This window comes from Larus michahellis, chromosome 3, assembly GCF_964199755.1.
Source record: "Larus michahellis chromosome 3, bLarMic1.1, whole genome shotgun sequence".
In the NCBI taxonomy this organism is placed as follows: Eukaryota; Metazoa; Chordata; class Aves; order Charadriiformes; family Laridae; genus Larus; species Larus michahellis.
The window spans coordinates 102,099,751-102,120,256 of NC_133898.1; the positions used below are offsets into that span (position 1 = coordinate 102,099,751).

A 20,506-nucleotide genomic window follows, 5' to 3' on the forward strand; every position below is an offset into this window, starting at 1 on the left:
ACTACTTTGTTTTATCTGGAAAACCATACTGTTTAATTTTTAAGTTCATTGAATTCAGAGTCGTCTCACCGTCCTTGAATTTGAAGCTTCCTTCTCAGAGAGATTAGAGGATTTGGGGGAATTGTGAGGGAAGACAAAGGTATAGATTTAATTTGATTAATTGAACTTCTCTTACTTCTGCACACGAGTGAGTAAATATTTCTCAGAAGCTTGCAGGTGTACTGTTGTTTTTACCAACAGTTTTAGTGCCAGCGTTGCCCCATTCTGCTCCTTTTCTTTTTCTCCCCTGCTTTCAAGGACACATAAGGTAACTTTTTATCACATCAGAAGAGTGATCTTGGCTGACTTAATTTGCAGTGGATACTGTTTGTCATCCACTTGATCATGAATAGTCCATAGTTTATCCTTAGCGAGACTTCAGACACTAAAGACAGACTTCATCATGCCTAACCTTGGAGACTTATGGCGATTTCCATATGGGAGCCAGGTAACTAGTGCAGCCCAGTAAATATGATTTCTGCCCTCAGCGGGGGGAAGCCCCGGCTGTGCGCTGACCCAGCAGTGCAGGGGCTCGGGCTCACCCTGGCCTGAGCTGGGTGTCGCTGGTTTAACCCCTGCTCTGGGACCAGCAACTGCTGCCTCCCCTGCTCCACCTTCAGCTCTGGGATGGCCCCGATGGGATGAGGGTGACACCCACATCCCGACAGTCACTGCCTGGGGGCTGGGGGTCACTGCCCAACTGCAGTGGGCGGCTTGGGAGAAGGAAACGGGCTGTGGCAGGGAAATGTATAAAAAAAAAAACCCCAAAGCAGAGCCCAAGCCTGAAGAGAAAGAAATGTGACACTTTCTGGTGAAGACCTGAGCATGTTGACACCTCACTGTGACCCCCCTGCAACCCCCCACCCACATCCTTCTTGAGGAAGACTGGAGAGTCCACCCCAGAACCCAGCAGGACACAAGAAGGATGAGCATAACAGCTAAGAAAAGGGATGGATACTAGGAAGACTTTATTGTAAAACAATTTTAGCTACATTAATTAATGAGGCATTTCTGTATTAATTAGATAGTATGTGCTATGAGACCTTTAAAGCGCTGATTTCTTGGCACTGTATAAATGGTGTTTTCTCTTTTGCCTATGGTGGGATTTGGAGTCTGACACTAGACTGCCTTTATGCAGAAAAATAGATTTTAGGGTGTGATTCATCTCAAGGAATGCATCTAAAATTATTCAGATAAATCATGTTATAGAAGTTCCTCTCTCTCCATCCACCATGAAGCAAATCCAAATCATCCTGCATCTCCCTGCTCTCAGATAAGTGCCCTCATCTAAGGCTACAAAATCTATACTTTCCTCCTCACTTACGTTTTTCATGAATTTTGCCACTCTGAGGGACAAAATGCCCTCTGGGCTAGCTTTCTATCTAGTAGCTAGGACATTTGCTAATACATAGAAAATACAGATATTGAGTCCTAGACAGAGGAAAAAAAAATGAACCTGGGTCTCCCACTGGCTGAACAGTATAATAATTGCTTTGTAGCATAAAAGATGAACAGTGGCCCTACCGTCACCTCTGTGTCAGTTCTGTAAAGGAAAATAATGATCCCTGTTTAGTTCTTTGAAAGTGGAATTGTACGTGTCAACGCACAGCAGAAAATCCTGGCGTTCAGCTTCCAGGCGGATGGATCTGCATACGATCCTTAATCAGACACCTGGCAGCTGAGGAGGGGTCAGAGTCCCAGCCGCTGTCTTCCCTGGTTTCTATTATCTAGCGTTAGATAGGTTCCTGCTTCCTGTACAGATTTTGCATTATTGTTCAAAAAGGCTTAATTTCCCAAGTACTGCATAGTTCTTGATCCCATTTTAGGGGGCCAGAAAGCCACAGTAGAGGGATTTAGTCATGATCACTCTAGTGCAGATGGTGTTCAAACAGTAATTCCCTGAATTATGTGAAAACCCAAGAGCAGAATATTTATTATTTAGCCGACTGAATTTTTAGATAGCTATTTTTACATTGAGTTTGATTATTTCAAGCCAAATATATCTGATTATATCTTATTCAAACGAAATAAGAGGTTTAACCCATTAGAGCTATGTTATCCTTGTTTTTTCTTGCTTTTCTAGGCCTAATGCAACTGATAACGCACCACTGTATTTGCATAAGCTTTCCTGGACTTCATTTGCAAATATATCTCCTCTTTTCCAGGCCCCCATCCAAAAATGATTCATTCTTCAACAACATAGAAAAGTTGACCTAAATTTCGTTCTTCTCTGTATGTGTAGTACAGTTGAAGTCATACAGTCAAAATCCTTCTACGATACAGTACAAGTCCTCTGAGATTTCTGTCCAGGTGACAGCTAGAGGTCTTGGACTTCTCCCTCTCGGTCTTTGTCCCAGTGGATTTTGCATTCACTTCTACAGAATAGCATTATTAAGACATTACACTCTTAAGGGAAGATGAGAGCTGTAGGTTAAATCTCTTCAGGCAGAGAGGTTTTGTAATATGTATGTTGGTTCGTAACGTGTGCATATGTGTGAATTGTGGTCATGCATTAAATATGCCTACTGTCCATATAAGAGAAGAAAATGCTGCTCGTTCCTTCACGGGGCTTAGCACTATGTTCCTTACAGATGGAGAAGCCTGCTTTGTACTTTAAATGAGAGAGCTGCTTTTAAGTCCTTAGAACTCAAAGCTGTGCACAAAGCTCAATGTGCTGATTAGTTTAATGCTGTTTTAACTCATTTCCTCTGCAGTAAGAAGCTGATTTTCATTAGACCTTTACAACACCGAAGTTTTAAATATCAGGCTATTTTTGGTTCTGTCCCTAGGAAGTTGTTAAAACTTGGACCTATGGAGAAGAAAAAGCTTCATAATGAAGCTGATGAAAACATAAGCCATGGAGTTTTCTTATTCTTGAGAATGTAGTTATTAATACTAACAGTTGATAACGCTGTGATTTTACTTTCATGTAAAACCTAGAATTTGAACATTTGAAAGACATAAGATGATTTTCTGATGTTTTGGATCAATTCGTGTCAAATCTTCTAAATGTATTTAATTGAAAAATAATAACTAGGGGGTGGGCTGTAAAAGACACCAGCTAGATCATTTACATGTCCTTAATTGTGGGATGTTCTTTCTCCTTTCTGCTTTTTTTTAGTATTTTCACAACATTTGCTTATAATACTGGATGCAAAGAAGTTCACTTGGGGATATTAAGCCCAGTCATTATTTGCTAGCCTGAAATTTTACTTAACCAGATTGACTGTGAATTTTCCACCCAGTGAAGAGAAAGAAACATAGGACCTTTACAAACCAATTAAAGAAGACACATGAATGGCATCAACAACAGTTATAATCGGTGCTGTCAATTTTTCTCTAATGCTGGAAAGATCATCCTAAGTAATACCAGCATTGTGTGCTGCCATACTGTAGATTCCACTTTAAATCTCTATGTGCTGAGCTAACATCAGTTTTCAGGACAAAGCCTTTGTATTCCAGGCTCTTTCTGCTTTGCATTAATGACTGTTCCTCCAAAACTGTGCACAGCACGTGCTGCTGTTGTTATGAAATGCACTGCAACTATTTTGTTACTTTTGACATATTAACAATTGAAAACAATAAATCTTAAATCCTATAGTATTTCTTTTTAACCAAGTGATTTTCATATGAATGTATTTGGTGAATATCCTATCTATCATACAAATATCTATAAGAGGCAGCTATTCTTTGTTTCTGTATTTTTTATATCTGAAACTACTTGTTTCAAATTGCTTGCACTTCATGCCTAACATTTCTAATAAATCAAACTGGGATTTTTGGAGAGAGTTTTAAACAGAGTTGGGTAAACAAAAAGTCATCATGGAATCACGGAATCTTCAGAGTTGGAAGGGACCTCTAGAGATCACCTAGTCCAACTCCCCTGCTAGAGCAGGATTGCCTAAAGCACATCCCTCAGGGCTGCATCCAGGCGGGTCTTGAAAATCTCCAGAGAAGGGGACTCCACAACCTCCCTGGGCAGCCTGTTCCAGTGCTCTGTCACCCTCACTGTAAAGAAGTTTTTCCGTGTATTTGAACGGAACTTCCTATGTTCTAGCTTGTGCCCATTGTCCCTCGTCCTGTCACTGGGAACCAATGAAAAGAGTCTGGCTCTGTCCTCCTTAAACCCACCCTTTAGATACTTGTAAACATTAATCAGGTCCCCCCTCAACCTTCTCTTCTCCAGGCTAAAGAGTCCCAGCTCTTTCAGCCTTTCCTCATAAGGGAGGTGCTCCAGTCCCATAATCATCTTGGTTGCCCTATGCTGGACTCGCTCCAGTAGTTCCCTGTCCCTCTTGAACTGGGGAGCCCAAAACTGGACACAGTACTCCAGTTGTGGCCTCACCAGTGCAGAGTAGAGGGGGAGAATGACCTCCCTCGACCTACTGGCCACAGTCTTGCCTATGCAGCCCAGGATGCCATTGGCCTTCTTGGCGACAAGGGCACACTGCTGGCTCATGGATAATTTGCTGTCTACCAGGACCCCCAGGTCCTTCTCCTCAGAGCTGCTTCCCAGCATGTCCGCCCCTACCCTATACTGGTGCTCAGCATTCTTCCTTCCCAGGTGCAGGACCCTACACTTGCTTTTGTTGAACCTCATTAGGTTCTTCTCTGCCCAGCTCTCCAGCCTGTCCAGGTCACGCTGGGTGGCAGCACGGCCCTCTGGAACCAATCGTACCCAAAATTATAATAATTTTTTTTTCTCAAATTTTATTTGGTGTAAATAAGGTTTTTTCTATCCTTATCTGTATCTGCTGACAGTTCCTCTCTAGCTTTTTAAAGAAATAAAATATAATATGGTCTAGCTCCCACATATTAATCTATTCTTGTAGATTTTTTTTCTCTTTGTTTTGGTCGAAACAGAATTCAGTGTTTGTCAAAAATTCCTCAGTGACTGCCGCTGTGTGTTATTTAAGCATAAGTCAGTATTTGTGGTTTGATTTTCCTGAGTAATCTTTACTTGGATGCATCAGGGACAGCATTGATTTTCTTAAATGGTATTTCATACAGGACAGGTAAACACTGGGCTTACCAGAGGTGAATTTTAGATTTCTGTGAGAGTTAACGAGTACATTTAGATGGAAGTGCTTGGCATATTCCCAGATGGGGCAGAAAATTGAATAACACAACAATAACTAAGAATTCTGCATGGGCTTGGCTGTGAAATGAGACTGTTTCCAGCTCCTATACAAATTGTGATTTTGTACCTCAGTCCTTCCTCAAATTCCTCAAATATTTCTGTCTTGTTTGTTTACATTCCATGGAGATTGGAGATATCAGGAGCAGTTAAGGTGGTGTTTTACATTCACCCTGTTCACAAATATTTTTCTTATTAGAAGAAAAATATACAGACTGTTTTTAGATATTAGTGGTATACACAAGATGTAGAAAATACACTGGCTTTACACCTACTTAATAGAATTTCAGCAACATAAAAATCATAGTCAGAAAATTATATAAAGGCTACTAAGGAATAAGTATAAAGTTGAAACAGTGATTCTTCTGTAACCAGCTTATTGATATCCAATTCTTATCTTAAAAGGGGGAAGGCATATTAGGAAATACATGACCTGAAATTATAGATATCTGGTCCATTCAAAGTCACAACGTAAGGGGCTCTTCCTAAAGCAGACTTACAGTTATAGTGGCCCTGCTGCTCGGATGCACAGAGATTTATAAAACCAAACAAAAACTCCTGCTGTCTTCTTGGGCAAGACACTTTCCATATACGCATTAGTAACTCTCTAAGTGACTAATATAAGATGGTGATTTAGGATCTTTCAGTAGTGGAAAAAGAAGCATTTGCAGAGTTTTCTTTCTGTTCTTTTAGAAAGTTGTCTTGGGGTGGGTGAACTTCCCAACGGGCTTTCTTCTCTATGGACTGAACTGGAAGACAGTGTGATATAGAGCTGCTTTCCAGCTTTTCTATGCATGAATTAGATAACTCAGCCATTGACCAAGTGACCCTTTTAATTGACACTAATTCTGAACCCATGCTGTGCTTCAGAATATGTCTCAAACATAAATAACTACAGATTTTCTTTTTTTTCTCTTTGGCATTTGGTGCTCTCGCAGCACTTTTGAGAGTAAACTTTCATACCTATAGGGAATTTGCTGATAGTAAGAGAAATAGATTATTTTGTTAAAGTTATTACACATCTACACTCAGTAGATGTGTCTTGCAAGTGAATTGCCAAATAGCAATTGTCAGAGCTCCGCTTTTCCCAGAGGATTTGTAACTCCCCACTAGAGGGAAACTTGGGGTTATTGTGACACAGGAAGTGCAACCATTTGTATAGCTAAAAACTGTAAAAAAACAGCATGTGTGGCTGGTTTTATACAGTTTTTAGCTGGCTTTTCTGTGCCAGCTCATGAAGTTGTGCAGTGATTTCCCATATACTAGAAGAGATCAAGAGAATGACTCTGATTAATTTGGATATCAGCAAAGAGCATTCCTGTACTCTGGCAAAAATGGGTGCTGAATCTGAAGAATGAAACCGGTGGGTTTTTTGTATTTTAATTTAGTTTCAGAATTAAATATGTATGAGCAAAAAAATAGTGGAGAACTTGAAATGTGATCCTATTGGTAGAATATTCATCAGAAATTAATGGTGTACATCACAAAAGTAAATATGACCATAGATAGAGTTCTAATGTGTTAACGTAGACAGTTCACTTGATATAAAGGAGACATTTTGCTTATGGTAAGAACTGGAATATGTAACAACGATGTTTTCTTTTTTCCTTACACTGACCTAAAAGTAATTGTATTCCCTGCAAAATAAGAATTCAGATTTCTTTTCATATCTACCTTAAAGATAAACAGTATCAAGTGTGGATACGGGTTTTACTCGCATTCTTCCTAAGCTTGTCTTGATTCTGAGATGCAGCTGTTGCACTTAAAGGATTAGGGAGGTGGCAAGTAATTTCAGACCAAGTGGAATTAATTTTAAAATTTAGTATGGTATTTTCTATTCTGTCCATCACTTCATGATCATTCTGAATTAAATCTGTATAAGATGTCTGAATACATACATTTGAACAATGGTACCAGGCAGATTGTTTGGAGAACTTCAGGTGCCGTGGTAGAGAAAGGTCCTTTTAAATACTAGGCTTCTCATTTATCTCCTAGAATTTCTAGAGCCGACTTTGGTTTGCTCTTAGTTGTGTCAGAGTCAACACCATGCCATCAATGCAAGAAGAGCTATTGCTGTTTTGTGTTTGTGACATGAAATCCAAATAAGCCCTTACTTGCCTCAGCTTACTTCAGTGCTAACATAAGCATAAAGCTGGCAAGGACCTCTACATGCTAAGTCAATTCTCCTGCTGTTGCAGATTGCCAGATGGTATATCCACTTTGCATAAGCTTCCACCTGAGTTCTGATCACAGACAATCCTGCCTTTTCATTTTCAAAGTTTCAGTAATGCCATCCATATTCCTCTTAGATTGAAGCTCTTAGCACCCACCTTCCTCTCAACTTGCATTAATGACTTTGCTCACATTACTTCTCATTCCTCATTTCTCATCTCTACTGTCTCTCTCTTACTAGCTAGGATCCTTTCCTGGCTTTTCCTCGTTGTTGCTTGCTTATCTGAATCATAATATATTCCTAGTTTCTCATCTGGCATACATATCTGGACAGGGGACTGTTGTCTTCTACCACCATCTTCTTTGCTCCATACATGTCTTTGGATCTATTCTAAATTTGATCAATGTTTCCGGCTTTTGTTGTTGTCATCTTAATTTTTGAGATCTATCGGAAAAACTTCATATATAAATACATGGCTTTGTAACATAGTAAAATATTACATATTTTGCACGGTTTCTTCAAAAGCAAAAGTTCACGATCTTGCCGTCTTGATTGTCTGTGTCATCTTGATGACAGACTTCTTCACCTATTTGCATTTCTTTTTCCTTCACAAGTGAAGTTGTATGGGTAATTGTTGTTTATTTTGGATCCCTGATCGCTAGCTGTCAAGGATTTTTTAAGCCATTTATCTTTCAGCCATGTCCCCTCAGTTAGGTTTGCAGTCAGTCTTCTGTTTAACTCAGTATCATCATCAAAAGTGGGAAAGTCTCCACAAAACCTTGTTTAGAAAGCCTATATCCCAGCCACAATGTAGTTTCTTCAGAGTCCAGTCTGCATTTAAACCAAAGACACTACAGTCGAGCACAATACAAACACGTATTTACACTGAAGCAACAACAAGTTTTTCATTTTTCATTACCACAGACAAATTCCATACACGTAGTTATTTTGGAAGATGCCCTATGTCTGCACACTTTAATCTTATCTTCACGGTTCATGTAAAATCTTTGCTACAGAAAATTTGTGTGAAGGCTTCGTTTTGCACTGTAAGTTCTTTTACACAGGGGAAATTATTCTACAGTACTTACACTAGAACTCCAAATGTGAACTTAAATTTTTCAGGATAGAAATTACTTCAAATGTAGATTTTGAAATAAATTACCTAAGCAGCACTATCATTCTGAATCTTTCCCATCCTTTGAGCTGCCAGATCCCATATTAAAAGGCTATCAAATAAGAAATTTGCATTTATATGTTGCAAGTGACTAGATCACATACAAAACAGGAAGGGAAGCAGCTGGGACTATATATTATCTATGTAATTTATGAACCATCTATTTTAGATTTTGAGTTTTGGTTTTCTGTAATAGGTTATGTGTCATAAATGATAACCTACTAAATTTCCCGATCCCGTTTTTAATCAGAGTTTCATTTGTGTGACCTTCAAAATATTCACTGAGTTTTATGTGGTGTGACGTTGGTCTGCTGTGTTATTAATGGTTCAGTCCTTGTTTATATTCTTAAAAATGCATGGCAGCATTTGTTTCCGTAGTACTTGTTCACATTGATAGACCCTAGACCACTGTGACTCGGAAAGTGAAACAGAAAATGGGATGTCGTATGCGTCTGTCTTATGCCTCCTTTATTGGACATTACTGAGGAAGTTAATACCGTGAATGATGAAAGACATCATCAAGTGTTCTTTTGTTGATGCTTTGTGTACATACAGGTCTTCATCAGAACTCACGAGTTACGTGGCAATGAAGCGCATACCAGCACACAAGACAGCCTACAGGCTTCTACTACCTGATGTAAGACAAAGGAAGTAGAAATAAGGCTCACCACGCTCTCAACTGAGTGCTTTAGTACTCCTTTCATAAGACAGCCACATACTTGCACTGCAGCGTACTTTGGGGGAAAGGAAAGCAGAGAGATACAGGCAGACTGAACACAGTACTGTGTGTAAGATGTTAGTTGAAAAAGTCATACCTTCACCAGAAGAGGTGAACGAAGTACCGTTTCAGAGCACTATGGTTTTGCTGTTAGGATCGATAGCATCAGTTCTATTTGTAAATGACAGCTTGGCACAGCACTGCTGTGAACACTGTCCATCTCTGCACGTGCAGCTTCAGTTGGGACCGTTTTCAGGTTCCATATGTCCAGGATAAAGACAGATTCTGCAGCTGACATACCTGCTCAGTAACAGTTTTGGCACCACTCTGAGAGCTGGCATATGTAGCCGTGACCCAGACAAGGCACACTGAAGACAGAGACGTGCATTTGGCCATTTTAACTGCAGCTTATTGGCCAAATACGGGCTTATCCAAAGTCGCAACCTTAGTAAAGGCAGCATATTTACTTATAAACATGGAACAGATAAAACTTAGCTGTCAATTTAGTGAGGTGTGTGCCATTAATAGGTAAAAGCAATTACTATAAATTATGAGGAACAAGCATAGCTACTGTGCAAGCCTTACAATGCCATCTTGCCACACTATTTCATCCGTGACTGGGGAGAGATGGTTTTCAGGATGAGAATCGTTTTAATCTGAGGACTCCACAAGAATTTCTCCAGTAACCTCCAACAGGAAGAAGCACACTCCTGAGAATACTTGTCAGCAAATCACCTGGATATCACTTCTTGCATAGCAGCATAGTGCTAAGCAAATTCAAGCTGAATTGCTAAATAAAAATGTTGGATCTGTGAAGATTTGGATCTGTAACAAGAACAAATTATTCACAGAGAGTTCTATTGTCCTTCTGCCACAGTAGATACCATACATGCATCCTCAACTAAACATATAGAATATACAATGTTATTGTGAGTGCCACTTTCAAGTGACATGCCCATGCATGGTGATTTTTTGACTGCATTAGAAAAAAACAAAACACCATGACAAAAAGTTTAAAAATCCATCCCTTCTACCAGTTGATTTGGCCAGATAGAAATATTGTTTTGTTCTGGATTTCACAATAATGTTTTTTTGTTTGTTTTTGCATTCAGAAAATAATCTTGCTTAAGTGATTGATTTGGTATTAGGGGATAGTTGCAGTTCTTGCAACACATTGCAAGATTTTGATTATTGTGCTATTCCCATCCACAGTATTTATTCTTACTAATGGGAGACAACTGCCTTCTGGAGGGACCTACAATACCATAAAGGAAATTTTAAAGCCCTATTATGTACACCTCATGCTGTGACCACTGATTTTGGTTGTAATCTTTAAAATAGTTGATAAGATTCAAAATAAGTTGGTAAGATAAAATTAGTTCAGTTCTGTTTGTTCAAAGTCTAGTTGTAAGAGGCTGAAAATAGCAAGTTGGTTTATGAGTAGAAGTGAAAAAGCTTAGTTTCTGATGGATGCATCTGCTCCTTTCCCAGTGGTAGCTCTAATGCTTTCTAGCCGTGGGGGTTATCAACATGCACGCGGTGGCACTGGGCTTGGTGCTGGCTGTGTGCCACCTGCCAGCACTTTGTAGAAAGGGCGTCAGAAGGGAACGATTTTAGCACGACTTGTGAAGTTCTGCTGCGAGCAGGCCAAATTATCCCCAAGGTAAGAGCTGCTCCTGATTTCTGCTGTAATAATACTTGATCCTCTCTGTGTCCCTTATGGTACATTTAAAAGGGAAAGAAACACCACAGGCTTTAGCTGAAACAGAACCACACACAGCTGAGGTTTTCCTGATTTTTTTTTTTTTATACCTTCTGTGAGAGTCTCTCTTCTACTCACCTGCTGATTGCAGTAAAATTTAACACCTCTCCATTTTCTCTATGTTGCTGAGCTGGCCCACATGTTGAGAAATCGCAGCTCATCTCACTAAGCTAATATTGTAATTAATAAACTTAGTCATGCAGTGTATTTGATGTTCAAATCCACACCTGAGCATGAAACAGAATCCTGTTTTAGGAACTATTTATACTTTAATGATAATAATAAAACAATTTCCTGCACTAATTACATTCCAGGTGCCTTATATAATTTAAATGAAATACTGCTAGAAGACTCTGCCCCCCTTTTCCCTGAGTTCAAGGAGAGGCCAAGACTTACCATCTTCTCAGTTCTCTGCAGTCAATGTATGTGAAATATAATTTCACACACACAATACGTGTGAAAAGATGAAGGCTGTAATCAACTAATTTATTTACTGTTTTATGTGTACTTATAAGAGAAAACCAGACAATTCCACTATTCCATAGCGATATAGATATAAGCATGTCGCATTCACTGCGCTTGCTGGATGTATGAACATTTCTAGAAAATGTATTGAGTGTTTACTTGTAAACAGAAAAATACTTTTTCAAAGAAAGAGTGAGCAGAATACCAAATTAAAACAGAAATGCTTGAAGCTTCCAGGATTGTCATGCTTCTCTTCATTTGTAGACATTTTCAGTAGTTTTATTATTAGAACCCAACAGAACAAATGCCTCAGAGTTTTTATTATACTCTCATTCTTATAAACCTTGAACTTGGTTAAGCTGTATTACATATATCTTATCCTAAATTTTTCTCAATATCAGCAGTTTTTCCATTATGTAGCGCACTTGTATTTTCTGGTTGAATTATTGGTGGAATTCGTTTAGCAGTGATGTGGTAGCAGGAGAAGCATTTAATATGACCCTCTCAGTGGTAAATGCAAAGACAAGAAAACCGTAAAGATTTTCAGGTCCACTGGGCCAGTTGACATGTCTTGTAAAGCAATTTTCTCTAGTCATACTTTTAGAGAAGACATTTCTGTCAGTCTAATTTAAACATCACTGGAATATACCAAAAGATGCTTTGGCACAGGGCCCCAGCAAGGTTTTGCTAATCCCAGGAAAAGACATTCTAGTGGGCCCTGATAGACGTCCGAGTGCAAAAGAGGCAGAGGGAATTTGACATCTGAAAGTAAGTAGGCAAAACTGGCAATTAAAGCATTGCTCACAGGCAAGTAACAGCGGTAGAAAAAGGTCACATTACATGAGCGTGGTGTTCTTCAAATTCAGCAAGTATAAGGAAGAGGGGAGAGGAAAACCAGAGATTGTAGATGAACTGCTAATAAATACGGAGCTTTAAGGTATTGAAATACACGTATATATTACCTATATAAATAGCGAATAACTGTTTCCAGAAATGCAGTGTAGTTATAATTGTTCTGGCAAGGTAGCACAGCCACAGTTTACCTGCGCTAGGTGATTCTGGAAGGATGTTGAATTGGAAGTGCTGACCTGAATATCTGTAAATGGCCATTAATTTGGCTGTCAGAATGCAGGCATCATTGAAAATCAGAATGGAAATCAACAGAAATTGTGAGCTTCATTTTAGGCATTACAATTGAGTATAAGTCATCCTAAAATAATTTCAAAGTAATTCAGGAATTCTTTGCATTCATGAATAAAGTTACAAGTGTTAGAGCTCTCCAAACTGCTATACCTGGGAAAAAAAGGTACATCTGATCTCCAGTTTGTTTCAAATGGACTCATTTAAGTTATGCTTTTGAAAGATTGTTGGAGCACAAATGTTTTACTGGCACATACCCTATGCCAGTGAGAAGCATAGTCCACATTGCTGGGCACAGCCCAGCATTCCAGTCCTTCCTGTCCATGGGGAGCTCTGCAGAACCTCTTTTTGGCCTATATGAGTTATCGAAAAGGGACAAAAATAGAGCTATTTGCTGGTGTTCAGTGAGTTTCCTAAGGAAAAAAAAAAAACAAAAAAACCAAAAAAAACTCCCACCAACTTTAAGAGAAGCTCTTTTCACCCTGCCCAAGAGATTTTAAAAAGTCTGTTGTTTATGTATTTTATACACATAGAAATTTGATATGTATTAATTATATATATCAAATTATATAGACCATGGAAATTATTACTGTGAATATAACCTACTATTATCCTTGGATATAAAAAAATTTCATGCCCATTTTCCCCACAGTATCCAAATACTGTAAATAATAAACAAAGAAATTATTTACATTTTTAAAAAGCGATTTTACTGCAGCCAATTGTCCCCTTTATGGGTGAGCAGGGAGGGTAAGTGCAGATCTCACTACCAACAGCGTTGCAGTGACTTTTGAACATGATTCTATGAATGAGTTAAGAACCAAAACATGGGTCAACAGGCGTGACTGATGCCTTGTGTCAGGAAAGGAAAGACAGACAATAATTGCAGGAAAAGGGAAAGAGCTTCATGGGGTTTAGGATCTGATTTTGCATCCCTTTAAAGCAACTGTATTCTATGGATGTGTTTGTGCATGTTTAGGCTAGACGTGTAGACATCGTGAATTATAGGGGCTCTAAAACAGCCTTGTTTTTCTTTCAGAAGAATTTTGCAGTCTACTCAAACCTGTAGCTCTGTGTAAGCATAACAAAGGAACAGTAAAGAGGGCTTATTCATAACCCTTGTTTTTCTTTGCTTGAAAGCTGCTTGTGGGCTGCACTGGCAACAGTTCTGGATGTTAACCACGTTTTATTGTTGTCTAGCATGCCACATTAGAGAACATTTCAGCTTTGAGAGAAAAACATAACTATAATTCTCTGCTAGTCATGCAGCACAGACTTCTTTGACAGCATAAAAAAAAATAGGTTTACTGTAACTGTGGGTACATTATGTGGAACCAAAGGTGAGGCATATCACAGCGAAATAGCATTGCGTCTGGAAATAGAAATAATGGTCAAAGATCATTGTTTTACTCTGTCTAAGGCGTTTCAGCTGAAAAGACTAAATAAAACACATGGAAGGACATGGGAGTCGTTTGAGAATAAATTAAAACCTTTTAAATACTGATTACAAATATGAAGTAGGTTATTGCATTTAAGGGAATAAAGAATAAAATGTATGGATTATTTTGCTATGGTTGCCCTCCAGGACTCACTGGAACGATTGGCCTTATTTTAGAATGCCAAAGAGACTGATTAATATGACTTGTTAAATGTGAAACCTCAAAGAAATGCAGATTTTGGAGGTAAGACATAGACGTGTACAGAAAATGAAAGCTGAGTTACTTTCAGCATATTGAGAGTAAAGAAAAAACACTGCTACATGCATAGGCCACCTGAGACAGGAGGCTCTAAAAGAGGTAAAAAAAAAAAAAAAGGCATCATATGGCTAATCTTACCCATTCACCCTGCTTTTATATTCTGTCAGAGTTCACAATCATGGGGAGGCATGAATTCTTTATAGTTAGCCCAGCAAGCATGTTTCTACTATGCTAAGTTACCTGTTTCAATTTAAGACCATTTTCTCTTATCCTCCTGTCATTCCTGTCTACAACGAGCCTCACTGTCTCCTCAACAACCTCCTTGAAAGTACTGAGAGGCTGCCGTTAGGTCCCCCTCCAACCCTCCCTGAAGGCTTCTCATCTTCAGCATGAACACCATGCTGGACCCTTGTTCTGTCATGGCAATTGTTTTTCCTCACTTGAAGCTTTTTTTGCATGTGGGAACCTTCAGCAGTGGTTGAAATGCAATCAAATCATGTCATTAACACTGTGCATACCTATAGGAGAAGGTAGTGTGTGTACCTGAAAACTGTAACTGTGATCTAGGTACAAATACAATTATACAGCAAAAATAGTGAATGAAGGAAGCGTAAACAGCAGTTTAGCATTTGCAGTCATTTATTGATATTAAGTGCAAAAGTTGAATACACTGCAGTTTTGACAAAACAGTTAACTATAATTAGTTAGAGTTATAGAGTTAGTCTCATTGTTTGAAAATCTTCTCCAGGGTGCAGTACAGTAATATTTTACTGAATATATAAATTCCAGCTATAAATGGAACTCCCACTAAGCAGCTTTACCACTAAGAAACACTGGTTATAAAAATCTCCCTTCCTTTTTTCAGTAGTCAACATCAAGATAAAAGTAATACTAATAAAATTTACTTTATGTCCATGCATTTCCCACATTCCTCAGAAAGTAAAGAAACAAGCCCAGAGACAGAGTATCAAAGCAAAGTATTCATAGCAAAGTATCACAGTCGAATTTGCTTTGTGCCATCTTAATTAGAGGCCTAAAGACTTGTTTATTAGTTGAAAGGAAATCAGTAGTTTCAAGGTCATTGAAGAATTGTTACCAGCACTAGTCTCCCCAAGAATATGTTCACAAAAATATTTGTTAAACTTCAGATTTCTGTAGGTGTTTCTGTAACTTAAAAGAATGCTGTGTATGAATACCAACAGGAGAATGAAATGATGGGTAGGGCTAACTAAATATAAAGATGTTTTACCTGACTTACTGTCTGCAATTCTTTGCAGTGCTCGTACTGTTCTTTTCTTCGTGTGAAGTGTTAGTGGTTGAGGTGCTTGTCCATCCTTTACCAGCACATTTTGAGTTAAATTCATCTTACTTGCAGAAGCTTCCCATCATGCTGTTGCCCAGACACACTTGCTCCCCCCTCACTTCTCTTCAGGTTATGGGAACTGCCCCCCAGCACACCTAATCTAAAGTCCTCTTCATTAGGCTAACGACCAAAACCAGTCTTGCCTGACTTTGTTAGATGTGTCAGGAGAACAGCCAGGTGTTGACCTGTTGGATGGGTTGGCTGCTGGTCAGGACTTTCCCCCCTCACTGGTGGAACTGAGGGGCCCCCATGTCTGCTTCCCTCACACCCAGAGCTCTGCAGGCGTTCTTGGTGCTTCAGGTTACGCTGGCAGCAGTGTTGGTGCCCACATGGAAGAGTAGCAAGAGTTAACTGTGTGTGGGCTGGGCAAGCTTTGCTGGTCCCTGAGCAAAATCCCTGATCCTGGCCCTGCCAGGCAGCAAGCCTCCAGAGATACCAGGTCAGACTGGCAGCAGTCTACAAGCGGCAGTGAGGGGCTGAGAGGGGGCCGTGGCACATGGGGCAGCCATTGGCGTAGCCACCAGTGGGGCAGGACACAAGGCAGCCACTTACGTCTTTGGCCTGCCTGCCAGCCAGACTCACCGGAGGTGGTAAGCACGGGTGGGTGCCCAGTGTGGTGGACCACACACACCGCCTGGCTGAGGAAGCCACAGCAGTGTTTGTGGTGGAAGCTAAGAGGCTGTCCGAGGAGGACTGTTGCTTCCTGCATGCTGTTTGCCTAAGCCTGGGCTGTGGGCTGCCAATGGGAGTCAGCTGTTGGGCTGGAGGGGTCTGTAGCCAGCCCAGTGAAACAGTCCGTGCTCTGACCTTTTCATTTCACTTCCGTAAAACTTTTTTTCACTTTTCATTCCCCAGTTTTAAACAAACATAACTTTCTTATGGCCATAGTTTTATATTGTTGCAAGAGATTTGTTCCTTCTTTGTAAACAATAAATAAAATTTTCAAATAGCAAATCAATTGTTCATATTTTTCATGAGACTGTCCTTCCCACAGGCAATGATGCCTTCTCTTTGAATTTTGTAAAGTATTTCTAATTAAAAGAATAGTAAATGATGTAAAAGATGTGTCCATGAAAGAAGGGAAAATGATAGCTTGCGCAAGAGCGTTTTATCCCAAAGTGTAACATAACAAAAAAGAATAGCAGTTGAAAGAAGAAAAGCGTTATTGTAATTCTCTTTGTGCCTCAATCCATGCAAACTGCAGAGTATCCATTAGACATAGAAATATCCAGAGACAGAAGCTCCATTATCCACAGGAGCATATGCTTATGGGCATATTATTATTGAATTGTAGAATCCTCAAGTCATTTAGGTTGGAAAAGACCTTTAATATCGTCAAGTCCAACCGTTAACCTGGCGCTGCAAAGTCCACCAGTAAACCACGATTCTAAGCACCACATCTATATGTCTTTTAAATACCTCCAGGAATGGTCACTCAACCACTTCCCTGGGGAGGCTGTTCCAATGCTTGACAACCTTTATCTCTACCTGCCTTTGAAAAAGAAGACTTACAGTTGTCTAGCTCTCGAGAAGTTTTAAATTCCAATGCCTCCGTTCTGAAACTGATCCAGCTGAAGCTCATTGGAACAGAAGAAACCCAGTAGGTGCTGGCAAAAGCTAATGAAGCTTGCCAGTCAGCTGGCCTGCAGACCTGTCTGTGTATGTGCTTACTGTTACCGTGAGGTCTCAAACCTTTTAACATTCTGACATTCATGTGAATTCCTGTAAAAAGAAAAACGCAGAGAGCTGTATGTACACAGGGGAACGAGCTACAACTGAAAGGATTTTATAGGCCAAAGGGTTTTCCTGTTTCTTAGGAAAGCAAGTGTTAGACATTCAGAGTCAAAGATAAAATACAGCTTCAATTTTTTATTTTTTATTTTCTAAAGGCTTGGGTGATGAGCACTCTGCTGCAGGACAAATAGCAACCTAGGAAGCCAACTCAGAGGTCAAATGAAAAAGCTGCATGTAAGTGTAGTAGAAGGATTATAAGCAAAGCTTATGTTCTATAAAAAGAGATTGTGTAGTGTTACAAACAATGTGAGAATACAGATAAAACCACAACAGTGGGTTTTGTTAATAGCTATTGTGGGAAGGTATGTAGCCATTTGTGATTCAAGTAGCGCATTCCTAGGGGTTTCACAAAAACCTGAAGCCTGCTAAATAGCCTTCAGTGCTTTCTCTCAATAACTCTTTCCATGTTTATGGACATAAAGCAACTGCAGCAGTTTTACTACCGAGCTGATTCTTTTAAAAAGCTTTCTGGTTAGTAGCATGAATATATTAACCATTAGAAGCCAAATTGTCCCCAAGTCCATAGAATAATGGAGTGTATTGTCTTGCAAGGCAGCATCATTTGTGGCCATAGGAAGATAAAATGACACGAATGTCAGTGAGAATAAAGTACAATTTTTTGTCAGAGGAGAGGAGAGGAAAAACAAAGCAGCCCGTTTTAAGTGTACTTTTCTGTCACCTGATAGGCTTGGAGCTATCTATTCACATACTTTATCCATTTAAATAAGAGCTGCATTGCCTTGCCAGGTATGGCACAGGGTGCTGGAGGTGAAGAGGAGCCTAGATAAATCAGACAAGCGAGATACAGTCAGAAGGGAAATTTTTAGCTTTCACCCTAGCAACGTTCCATTGTTTGTTTTTGACAGAAATAGTTAACATATTTGATTAAGATGGCAATTTCATAATTAGGTTGTGGAATATCTTCCTCCTTTCTGTACTGTGTTGTTTCTGCAAAGACTTCAAACTCATTCATTTTTGCATCAAAAACTATGTGAATGCCTAACTTTGAAAAAAACTGTTCTTGACTTACGGGGAGCCAAAGCTGCTAGATATGTTCCAAGTGCTATAACTTCATAGCCTTTTCTTTCAGGCATTGATCCTAGTTGTCTGCTTAATATAATTTGATCTAAACCTTTATGTCTAGTTTTATAAATAGTCAGCGTTAGTCTTTGACAGAAGGTGGCTAACATCAATTTTCAGATTCATCTCTCTCTCCTTGACAGATGTAAAAGAGCATCCTATATCTTTGCTACCATTAGCAGAATAAAAAAGCAACTGCTGAAGAAAAATGTCCTTGTATCCTGATATCTCTCAAAATTCTATTTACAGATTTTAGTTACGCTCGCTATTATGGTGATTCTTACCTGGAATTTCAAGGCTTGCATTTGAACACGCAAAACTTCATCAACTTGGAATTTAAGACCTATAATTCTCATGGACTCCTCCTGTATATTGAACAGAGCCCAGAAACAATAGGACATTTTTTAATTCAGCTTTTCATCAAACATGGCACCTTACAGGTAAGGCATCAAAATTTTCTGCCAAACAAGTAAAATCTAGGATCTGTAAAAGTTCTAATATTTTTTTCTGTTTCTTACTGTAGAAGATAGTAGATAGAGATAAAGCAAGTCTTGAAATTCGTTAGTATTTTAAGGAAAATTGTTGTTAAACTTGCTACCTATAAGGGAAAATTCATGGCTATTATGATTAATATGTCTCATAAGAGGTGATGCTTGAGGAGAATTCAATAATGATTATAATTGGAATGTCTCATAAAAAGTACATATTAAAAGACAGTAATAAAGAATGTAGATTTTGTCTTTAAAACTGGTACGAATTAAGGCATTCTATTTTATATACAAAGCCTAAACCTCCTGAACCTCCTCATGTGTAAGTTCATTAAAATTGTTATAAGGAAGGCTGTGGACTTGAGTGAATTGTCATAGGAAAATTTACTGCATAAGGGAATAGTGTTTCTTTGTTACCATATGGCTCTGAGTAGAAACCTTTTACTTGGTCTATCATGTTAATTCACAGTTCCACAGGATCCCAAAAAACATTTGCTTGGCTTTCATGGACAACCAAATAGGAATACATTTGTATATAAGGAGTAAAGTATGTACCCCAGTATATCTTTACCTTTGGGAAATTATTCCTTCTTTCCAAGGAAGAGATAAAGCTTGAGCTTTATGAAGAGATGGGCAGATATCAAAGAGGCTATAAATAGACGGTAAAAGAGAAGGTACTTTTCTCATAATGGATCTCCCATTTTCCTGTTAAAAGTTTCAAAAAGTCTGGCTGTAATTATATTCTCCTACACGGATTGTGAAATGACTGTTAGGAACAGCATATTTAAGTTACATTTGCCTTCATGTTTAAAGAGCATGATCATACTAAAAAGGGATATAAATTGCAGATAAACAGAAAAAGAAGAAAACCTTTTACTTCTTTTTCTTTTATATTGTGATTTACTATGTTTTATTATATTGTGACTATCTTTATCCAGAACAAATGAGATGAGTCAGGGGCAGGAAGTTATCCAAGGTTTAGAAAATGTTGACGGCTTTAAGTCCATCTTACTTGTATTCATGGTAAAGTAATGATGCAGAAAAATATTTTTCTAACATATCGTAAGCACCATAAAATATGAAAGTACTTTAATTGACAAAAATCTATTCAGAGATCCCAGTGTGCCATGTTAAAACTAATTGAATTCACTTAATCATTCACAAAGCCGGTCAATTAAATGTAGATTTAAAGCCCAATGAACAAATGGTTCTAAGCTCACAATCAAGCTACAATTACAAGTAGACAAACCATGAAATCAAGTGCTTGTTCACATTAGTATAGGAAATTAAATGGTGTTCCAAAATGCTCAAGCCTGCATGCTACATTACGTGTTTGGAAGTGTAAGGAGGCCATAAAATGGTAAGTAAAATTCACCCGTGGCCAATGTTAATTTCAGCTGAGTTGCAGATGGTCAACTTCTTCGCAAATCAGGCCCATAATATCTGATTGTACAATACACAAAATTAAAGCATTTT

At 38.8% G+C, this 20,506-nt stretch overlaps 1 protein-coding gene across 1 annotated transcript in view; it reads left to right on the top strand.

Moving 5' to 3' along the window:
• Nucleotides 1-20,506, top strand: part of EYS (eyes shut homolog) — an 875,293-nt gene that overhangs the window by 545,139 nt on the left and 309,648 nt on the right. The window contains exon 32 of the mRNA XM_074581469.1: nt 18,792-18,982. Coding sequence (XP_074437570.1) covers nt 18,792-18,982 — 191 coding nt within the window. The remainder of the gene's footprint in view (nt 1-18,791; nt 18,983-20,506) is intronic.